The 10,969-nt window shown below is 38.1% G+C and overlaps 1 protein-coding gene across 2 annotated transcripts in view; it reads left to right on the forward strand.

Moving 5' to 3' along the window:
- GABRG2 (gamma-aminobutyric acid type A receptor subunit gamma2) overlaps positions 1-10,716 on the forward strand; it is a 125,000-nt gene extending 114,284 nt beyond the window's left edge. Inside the window, exons 8-10 of one of the 2 annotated variants that reach the window (XM_059059801.2) lie at positions 4,657-4,862; positions 6,903-6,926; positions 8,243-10,716. In XM_059059801.2, coding sequence (XP_058915784.1) covers positions 4,657-4,862; positions 6,903-6,926; positions 8,243-8,518 — 506 coding nt within the window. In that variant the 3' untranslated portion in view covers positions 8,519-10,716. The remainder of the gene's footprint in view (positions 1-4,656; positions 4,863-6,902; positions 6,927-8,242) is intronic. The other variant, XM_059059806.2, reaches the window with a different exon arrangement.
- Positions 10,717-10,969: the final 253 nt, after the last annotated feature.

Raw genomic sequence — 10,969 nt, forward strand, 5'->3', positions numbered from 1 at the left:
ACCACTGTCCTCTTTTATCATCTGTATGAAAACTAGAACCATATTTCTTGCTCACTCTTTGACTAGAGAGGCAGTATCATGTAATAGTTAAGAGCTTGGATTTTGAAGTCCAGAGAATCTCGATTTCAACCCACATATATGGTATGGCCTTGGATGTGCCCTTTAGTCTCTACAAATCACATTTTACTCACATGTGAAACATATATCATTTCCTGTACCTAACTGTGGGGTTTTATTAGGTGAAATTAGGTATTCCATGCAAAGTTCACAAAGCATAGTAGGACCTCAGAAATGTTAGCATTTACAGTCATTTTCTGACAAAGTGATCTGTACCACGTTATTAAAACTGAGGGCAAAAAAAAAAAAAAATAACAAAACTGAGGGCAGAAATGATTGCTGGGAAAAAAAGACATCATTTGCATTTTTGTTCTCCTCCAAACCTAATTTAGTCTCCCATCTGTTTCAAAATAAAGTTATTTTCAGTTTTTCTGTTATATGAGGTACTTTATGTTACAGGCTCTATTTAACAATTATAATGTCCTATTTAATGCTACATGCTAAGACAAACCCCAAATGTGCTGAGTCTATTACTTTAGGACTATCACCTGTGACTGTGAGTGGTGTATTGCATTACATGCTTATATGTCTGTTACATCAGAATGTAAATGTCTTTTTCACTCCCAGTATATAGTGCCTGGCACATGGCTGGTACCTCAGTGATTATTCAAGGAATGTATGCACTTATGAATGGATGGAAAAAATGCACTGATGCATTCCAACCTACCCATTCCAAAACTATTTTAAGGGAAGGATTTTAAATCAATCTCTTCTCTTGAAGTCTAGTTCCTGCTGGTCAAAATCCCTCTTAAGACCACTCTGGTAGCTCATTTCCACCACTTACTCAATGAGTGCTCACTGGCAAAGGACATATGGTAGGAGAAGCAATCAGGTGAGTGGGCTGAGGCACGAGGGACGGGTCCCCACGCAAAGAGCAGGTAGGTGCTCCTTGTATTTGCTGATCATTTACTGTAAGTCAGGCGTCTTCAACATGGTCCCCATGCTTTTCCTACTCTTCACAACAGCTGCATGTAGAAGTTGTAATGATAATAAAGGTTATTATCGCACTTTTAGAGCTAAGGAAGCAGAGGTGCTGTAACGTTAAATGACATTTACAAGGTCACACAGCCAGCAGATAGTAGATCTGCACCTTGGCTGACTGACACCTAGATTTGCTCTGGGTGAGACCTTGTTGAAGGCCAGTTGTGGGAAAAGGTAGGGTGCTGAGCTGAGCCGGTTTCTCTGTTTTTGCTTTCCTGTCTCACTTCTTTAGATCAGTGCTTCTTAGATTTAACTGCACATTTAACTCAGTAGGGGGCCTTTAAAAGTACAGCTGCCTTGCATAGTCCAACCTCAAGAGATGCTTATTTCATTTGTTGACAGCATGGGTTGGGTGTCAGGATTAAAAAAAAAAAAAAAAATTCCCCAGGTGATTCTAATGTGTGATCAGGTTTAAGAACACTAACCTAGATTTCACTGAGTCCAATTACCTTTTTGCAGTGTTTACGATCAAGAGTTGAACCAGATGACATTAAACATCTGTGAACTTCAAGTTTATTGCCATAGAACAGTTAGAGAGCCAAGTTATTTGATGAGTGAGATAAATATACCCATGTGGCTCAGAGATTGACTGCTTTCTAAACTCACATCACCACAGAACGGGGAATATTCATTTTGGAACTTATAACACTTGAGTATAGTTTGGTACACAAGTGGTAGCTGGTGAGGTTTAATCATGATGTAAGGATGATGGGTGAAACAAGGACAATACGAATTGGTATTTTTCACCCAACTTATGAGGTAAGGTAAACATGCCTGAAGAGCTTACTTCATGCCAAGACTGGAGGAATTGAAAAAAAGCTATGGATATTTTTCATGTATCTCAGGTAAGAGGACTCTAATTTCTTTGCTTAGCAAAACTAGGCTTAAAAACAAACAAAAAAACCACATCAGGCTATCTCGTTGTTGGTTGGTAAATCACTTAAAACTACCATTTGTCTGTTCTTCATTGTTCTCTTCTCTGTGGCTCCAGGCAGACCTGAAAATATCTTGAAGCATTTTTTAAAGATTCTTCTTTTACATGGCTGTGATGAACTTCCATGTAGCCTAATAATATGAGACAGGCCACCTTGTCTTAAGTGAGCTTATCCATGGTATCTACTCTGACTACTGACATTTCCACTTCCCATAGGTCATATGTGGTTTGAGGCCTGAGTGTGAAGTCAAGACCAAAGTGCCAATGTAGTTTGGAAATTCCCCCATAAAAATATCAGCTGTGATTAGGTATAATCAAAAACGTCTACATGAATTAACGTATAGACAACCTAAGTGAAGCTGTTTTTAGTTTGAGAAGCAGATCTTTCTTCTCTAAAATAAATGATAATAACATCTTCTATTTATTGAGACTTTACTAGGAATTGTCACTCTATGTGCATTCTTTCATTTAGTCTTCCCAAGAGCCTTAGGGAGTTCCCCCAGTCACTGCCATCCCCAGTTTGTAATTGAGAAACTTGCCCATTCTTATGTTTCCATCATGACAACATGGAAGGCCCACATATCTACATCATATCCCAAATCAGGAACTTACAGTAGCTCCCAAGTGTGTGGCGCTTCGTCCTGCATATTATGGACCTATTTATAGAGAGGGAATACAACAGTGTGGTTCAGAGCATTGCGTTTAAAGTCAGACTTGCTAGGCTTGTATGTCACCTCTATCACTTAACTAGTTTATTCCTTCTGTGCTGAGTTTTTCTCACCTGCAAGACAAAAACAAATGAACACAACGATGTGAGAGAGGGGCAGGGACACATACACACTACCAAATGTAAATTAGATAGCTAGTGGGAAGCTGCCGCATAGTACAGGGAGATCAGCTCTGTGCTTTATGACCACCTAGAGGGGTGGGATAGGGAGGGTGGGAGGGAGGGTGACACAAGAGGGAAGAGTTATGGGAACATATGTATATGTATAACTGATTCACTTTGTTGTAAAGGAGGAACTAACACACTATTGTAAAATAGTTATACTCCAATAAAGATGTTAAAAAAAAAAAAGAAATCATAAAAAAAAAAATGAAAACAAAAAACAAGGATGACAGTGCCTACCTCATTGTGAGGATTTTGTGGGATAATTACTTATACAAGTACTTAACGTAGTACTTGGCCAAAGGAAGAGATTCTTAAGTGTTAGTTTTAATTGCACAGAACAGTATCTATTTCCCCCAAGTCATCAATGTGGATTCCTATTTTCAAATGTAGGTTGAGTCTCTAGTCTTTCATATATACACTATTCTTCAATTGTTTTATTTATTCATTTGATATTTGTTGAGTCCTAGCACTATACGCACTATGGGATTACAGTGGACATCCAAGATATTTTTCTTATCTGTTGTCTCAAAGTATATAGACTAGACAGGGAGATGGAGGACTCCACGATCACTAACAGATGCAGAAATTTAGACTGTTGAAGTGACTTAAGTTCCCGTAACTGGAGCTATAACCTACGCAGATACTGAATCTGTGTTGCCTTTATTATAATTAACATAGCTGTTACAGAAGGTAAGCCCCTGACCCTTCCCCTGTAGATACATATAGGTTGTCTTAACTTTGTTCTTTGTTATTAAACTATTATCGGGGAGGACTAGTTTGCATGGGCACTGTTGCACAAGGGGGAAAAGAAGCGCTTTGAAATCAGACATTTAATTTTTGTGTTTAAATCCTTCTACTTTACTGTCTGACATGGCACTGGTCCTTTAGCCTCCTTTTCCTCAACTATAAAATCAAAATGAAAATACCTGCTGTAAAGATTCAAAGAGAGAATGCACATAAAATGCTTATCAGAGTGCCTGGCGTGAGGAAGTTTTCAGTAAATATTAGTTACGATATTACTTCTGAGATACCTATTTTCATCACAAATAGCCTCTAAAGAATCTATCCATCAGAACATGTCAGTCGCACACAACGGCACCTCCTCTACTTAATACTTTTAAATGACTTCTCCTTGCACTTTGAATAAAATGCAAACTCCTGTGCCTGCTCTGCATGATAGAACTTCTATTTCCCCAGCATCACCATGATTTCCCCGCCCATCCCCAGAAGCCAGGTATTTAAAAAATTCAAAAACAGATAAGGTTTCCCTTCCTCAGAACCTCCCTTTAATTTATTTAGTGCTAATAGCCAAAAGGTTGGTTTCTTCTAGTTTTTTAAGCTTCGCCTTAAATACCACCTCCTCAAAGAGGCCTTCCATCTAACATCCCTGCTCTTCTGCATGGCACATACCATAATTTGTAATTATACTTTTCTTTGCTTACTTGATCCATGGTGGTGTCTTTCGCTGAAATACAAGGGGCATGTGGGCAGGGACCATGTCTATTTCATTTCTCAGCACATTTTCAGCACCTTTCTCAGCACATACGGTAGATGATACATAGTCGGCAGGCAATACACATCTGTGAACTGAGTGAATGAATTTGAGTTACACCTCCTTTCCCAATACTGAGGTTGCTCCTCAGAAGTCACAAAACACGTTTGGTTTTATTAGTGACCGTTATCCAACTTGCTGATGTGGTCTCATGATCTGTTTTATTGTGTCTTCCTCCAGGCATTACCACTGTCCTGACAATGACGACCCTCAGCACCATTGCCCGGAAGTCGCTCCCCAAGGTCTCCTATGTCACCGCAATGGATCTCTTCGTATCTGTTTGCTTCATCTTTGTCTTCTCTGCTTTGGTGGAGTATGGCACCCTGCATTATTTTGTCAGTAACCGGAAACCAAGCAAGGACAAAGACAAAAAGAAGAAAAACCCTGTATGTATCATTTCCTTTTGGGACCTTTGACATTTGTATGCAGAGAGATCACCTGGTTTTGGTTTGGTTTGGTCTTGCTTAGCCTGTCTGCAGGCTATCCACACTTTGGGCCGCAAGATGAAAAGGGACTCTGTGACTTTGGCCAGGCCATAAGGATTCATTAAGGTCATCAGTTATTTGGGAAAGACCTGATTCACTAAGGCAGACTCTTGCTCTCTCTATTTCATTGGGAGTGTAACCATGGCTGAACAATGCATTCATCTTCTAGTAGCTTGTTATTTTAGGTTTCATTGATTTTCATCTTTCTGCCTCTTAACTAATATTTTTAAATTACTGATGTTTTAACTTACATTTTTCATCTAATGATTTCCAATAGGAAGCCACAAGGTTCTTAAAGTTTCAGGGATCACCACACTGCTGCAAATAATGTGCGTGTGTGCGTGTGTGCGTGTGTGCGCGCGCATTGCCAGAGGACTTCTATTGGTTTTATAGTTAGAATGTATTTTGTTTTTAGCCTCCCCTTTTTATTTTCTCATATATAAAATGAGTATTACGGAAAAGACATATCTTATGAGGCTGCTGTGAGGAATAAATGTGGTAATGGATGTAAAAAACATTACATAGTACCTTACATTTATAGTTGATGTTGATGATTTACGCAGTTACCAACCTGGATTGAGTTCGGTGACTTGGAAGCAGGTAGCGTGGCTTCACCTTGCCACCTAACTTTAAATAGAGTTGATGAAGCGTAAATAAAAATGCCTAAAGCAACTGCCTTTTATTATGGATGTTGAAAAGAGCATGTAGCTACCCGTCTGCCCACTTAAACGGAGTGTTTGGTTCATAGGAGGCCCCATGAAAATTAAGGTCCATTTCCTTACAATACTGGGGCAAAGGAACTCCTGAATATATAGCCTTTCCTGGTCTTCTGCTCTAAGAGCTATGAGGGTCATGATAGTGGCCATCTTTCTGACCCATGGCCTTTGGGGAGCTGAATTATAACCACAGAATCTAGCTGATGCTAGATTGCATCCTGAGGCATCTCCAGAAACCCAGGTGAAATTCTACAAATTGCACACGTTTACTTGAATGTAAGACATTATAACGGGTGAAGAAGCATCATTATTCTTGACGATTAATGCAAAAGAAACTGTTATCTTTAAGTGCCCAAATATTCACTATACTTTATGCAGCCCTCTCTTTCTCTGTCTGTATTGCCTCTCTTTACCTTTGCATTTTCTCTGTCCTTAGTTTATTTTCCTTGTTGTGTTGTTTTTTGTTTTCTTCCCCTCCTTCACTTGCTATTTCATTTTCCCCCGAAAGATGGTTCTACTGACACTCAGCGTTATTACCTGCCAGTAGAAACAAGGATGTGAGGACTGGCTAAGGACAAAGCCCTCTGATCCTCTCTATTGTGGAGCGGATTTTGTTGCAGAGATAGAAACACTTGGATTCCTTAAGCCAGGGTCATGAGATGGCAGAAGAAAAGAAGGCAGAGGAGAAAGGGAATTAAAGAACCTGCAAAAATGAAATTACCTGAATGAACTTCATGCATTTTTCCCCTTTTAAGCCAATTAGATGATTTATCAGATCAAGAGCCCAAGCTGTGAATGAGAAGCTGAAATTTCATTTTCCCATTTAATATGCCCTTGAGTTCATTGTGTCAAGGCTCTCCTAGTAAGGCCTCCTTGATGATAATTAGAAAATAAAATCAGTACTTCTGTACAGGGAAAATGGGCAATAGAAGGCTTCCTCACACGTGAAAAATACTGGCTTTTGCAGTTAGATCACTGTGGATTAATTTACTGAAGATTTCACTAGCAATCAATCAATCACCAAATTTCATTTTCCAACTTTAGGCATATGCTTTATTCCAAGCTCAGAACTGTCCTTCTGTGTTTACAATTTCAGTTCATTTCACTTGCTATGCTTTCAAAATGTATTTTTAATTTATCTTATTTTGTCTCTCTTTTTTTTTTTCTCCTTTTTTCATTAAAAAAAAAAAAAATGCGATTCTCTTTTCTGTCTACAAACCCAAAGCTTCTTCGGATGTTTTCCTTCAAGGTATAATGTTTTTTGGAATGGAAATTCACTGCATGCAACTGCTGAATTTAACTATTAACGCTTACATGGTGTTTTATTTATTTTTTATGAGCAGACATTTAAGTATCCCACTAGAGATAACACATTTAAGATGGAGAAAGTTCTATAGATTTCTAGAATTGATTCAGCAACCCTACATTAATTCAGAGGTTTTGACCTAACATGAGGCTAAAAATATCTCTAAGTTCTATGAGATGTCATTAGTAAAGTGGGCCTCTTTAAACATCAAAGCCAAGACTTACTCTCTCTTCTCAGATAAAAATGGAATCCAGTTTCACTGGTTGTACCTACCATGTTCCATATATACCATAAAATTTGACTCTCTAAATCCTAATTCAACAAAGGACTGTTTTTCAATAAGTACATGCAATAATCTCCACTGACCTGAATTTAATGAGATTTCTATTCTCAGCTGAATTCTGATAGCTGACTCACAGACAATATGATTTGGATTTATATTATCCTAAAACGAACTCATCCAAATTAACATTAAATAAATGTTTGAGTTTTCTAGCAATTTTGTAATTGGTGCAGCAGCAAAGATTAGATTTAGTTAATTGGTACTAGTTTCTTCTCATGCCAGACAGAGTTTGATAGCTAGTAACATTTAAAAAATTTTTTCATTAACATGTAGGTTAATATTGCTGACATTCTGAAGCTTCTAAATGGTGAACGTTAGACAAAGTACTTACATATTCCAGTAAAACATAAGTAAGTCATACCATTGTGGTATAAACTCAGGAAACTTCTACATTTATATATATATATATATATATATCTTGACATTTTCTATTAAAAGCATTTTAGTACATTTGCTCAGTGTTATGGGGTTAGTATTTGCCTATATAGATGAGCATGACACAAAATTTGATTTCAAAATTGACGCGTTTTTATTTCTCTGTTCTACTCATGTGCAACACCATTAAATGCCTTCATGTAACCAACCTCACATCTAATATTTACTAGAATAAGATTCCATGTAGTTGTTTGATTTAAATCTTTAAACTTTGAGTTCTTTTGGTGTTCAATCTTCTTGCTATAGCTATTAGCTTGGGGGTATTATTTTCAGCTGCATTGCTTAAGCTCAAAATTTGAAATCTGCAAATGTGCTATCCTTCTAAGTTCAATTTTACCATTGTAGATCATGATGTCATAGCAGTTCCCTGAGTACTCATTTTCAGATTCATCATTCACATTGGTGACACTGTGGAGAAATGGTCTAGGATTTAGCAAGTCTAACTAACTCTGATCCCTCTCCTTCCCTACCCTTATCTCAGGCCCCTACCATCGATATCCGCCCACGATCAGCAACCATTCAAATGAATAATGCCACACACCTTCAAGAGAGAGATGAAGAATATGGGTATGAGTGTCTGGACGGCAAGGACTGTGCCAGTTTTTTCTGCTGTTTCGAAGATTGCCGAACAGGAGCTTGGAGACATGGGAGGATACATATCCGTATTGCCAAGATGGACTCCTATGCGCGGATCTTCTTCCCCACTGCCTTCTGCTTGTTCAATCTGGTTTACTGGGTTTCCTACCTTTACCTGTGAAGAGGTATGGGTGTTACCGATGTGGGTCTTACTCACTAAATCTCATGGAGAGAGAATGTGCTTTCTAAGTCCACTTATATAATCCCCTGAGTGGTTTATAATACTCTGAATTTGTTTCTATGTTCTAACCTGGTAAATTGTATTCATGTCATCTTGTTTGCACCCAACTCTCCTGTGGTAAATAAGTGTAATTTGAGCTATACTGTTTGCTGTGTCTCAAACCTGCAAGGCAAAGTGAAATTAGAGCAAGAACATTGAAACCAAACAAGATTTTTTTTTTCCACTACAGGAATCACAATAGTGAAAGCCATGACTATTTACAGTGGTGGTATCTTTACTCAATTCAAAATACAATTAGACACAAAAGATCCAAAACTGTATCCTCTGTTCATCTGGGGTCAAGTTGTGGTAAATTTGATCCCAATAGGATATCTCCCTTATTTGAGAAAAATCACAACCTGCTTTAAATATAGGAGCCTACACTAGAAATCTATTTCATCTCCGGCCCAAGATATGAGGAAAATTTCCTCCACATCACATGTACAATGATGTAAATATTTCAATAACGTAGAATGCTTCAAGTTTAATGCATGCATCTCTCTAGAGCCAAAACAAATGGATTGAAGTTAACATCATAAAGTATTGTCTTTTATTCTGTGTCTTCGGGCTGTAAAAGAATCATGAATGTAATTATAAGGGCTTGGGGTTTGGAATTGGAGGGAGGAATTTTCTCTACCTTCTCCCTCATGCATGAAGATTCAAACATCTTATTTTTTCCTCGTATGACATATTAAAACACCTTACGTAAAATACAGACTGGTAATTGACATCTGCCACCTTGAAATATGCCCAGTTTCATAGAGAATAAAGTAAATGTGTGTGCTTGCTGCTATTTTTTCTTCCTTTTAGGATGATAGGTCATAACAGAACTTACTCTCCATCTCAAGATCTGCTTCTAGTGACTGTGAGTGCCTTGTGGGCAGAATCCTTGTCATTTCCTCTTTGGGTCCTCAGCACCTTGTATAGTGCTTGGCACATAGCTGGCGCTCAGTAAATGTGGTTGGAAGTGAACTGGCTTTATATGCTTCTGGTGAATCTCTCTGAGCTGGTCTGGAACCAGTGATTCATCTTTTCACATAGGCATTAGGCAGCGCTATTTGATCTTGTAGAAGTAAACAGAAGGATCCAAAGAATCTGGGCTATTTTTGTTCATTATCAAACATTTACTTTAGGCAAAGTCCATACTCCTTTTGGAACAATATTGACATCCTACATTTATGTACAGAAATGAATCTAGTGGGGCATAATTAGAACCTGTGTATTACTGTTCCAGGTTTGGAGGCGAGTCAGCTCTGACCCATCCACCCTTTCACTGAGGACACATGACAGGCATAAGCAGGAGTCATACCTGACTGGTGTTCAGAATGGAGTCATCGACGCTCTGTGAAAACCAAAATGTACTGAAGTTAACGTTTACAAAATGAAAGAACAAATGAAAGACTTACATGGAGGTTGAGCCTATGACTGTGTCCTCATTCAAGGATATTGTATTCACATGAAGTGGTGGTCCCAGACTTCAAACATGATGAGTTGAGCTCCATTTTCAAGTATTCATCCTGAATCCTTATTTTTCTAAAATAGCACCCTTTGCAAGTTCTTCCTTTTGGCAATCATTACTCCAAGTCAGAATTCAATCATAGCTATAGATAATCTAAAAAAGAGTAGAAAGGAAGAGAAAGTGGCATTGTTAATAGAAAACCATGTAAAGTCATGATCAAGTCATCTGAATGAATCCTGAAATACATTTAGCTGCCAATTTTACAAACCTTTACCGTATCAGTGCTCTAGTATATAACCTCAAACACATGTAAATAGAATTAATTATTTTCTTGTTTTGAATTGTTAACATATTAAATGTTGACTCTTTGGGAGAGTTGTTGGCAAATTTTCAATGACGAGAAACATGTTATTATTGTCAACTTGAAATGTATTCCGTTAATGGGGACACTCAAAAAAGCTAGCTTTCCAATGTGTGCATAATATTGGCAACATGAATATATATTATACATAATCTGATTCTTAATTATCAGCTGCTCCTGGTCTATGTATTTGAAAACCTTTTCACAAAGGGAATTGCTCAATATGTGGACTTTCACAATAAAAATGCTGCATTCTAATCTATGGTGGCAGGTCAGTGGTCTGGTTGGACTTGTCTTAAAGAGTGTGGCCCCTCTTCCCTGTCTCATTCTCCAACACTTCCCTCCCTTTATGTGACTTTTACGTGTGAGCAGTGCAATCATGTTTTGCATGATAATATTCCTCACTTCAAAGAAATTAAGAGATGTGTTTGGGGTGTGGAGTAGAGATACAAGACAGAAAAGGTATGAAGTGGGTGAAGCTCAAGACTTCTGTGCCTAAAACTCTGGTGTGCTTAAGAATACGGACAATGGT

This window comes from Kogia breviceps, chromosome 4, assembly GCF_026419965.1.
Source record: "Kogia breviceps isolate mKogBre1 chromosome 4, mKogBre1 haplotype 1, whole genome shotgun sequence".
Classification (NCBI taxonomy): domain Eukaryota; kingdom Metazoa; phylum Chordata; class Mammalia; order Artiodactyla; family Physeteridae; genus Kogia; species Kogia breviceps.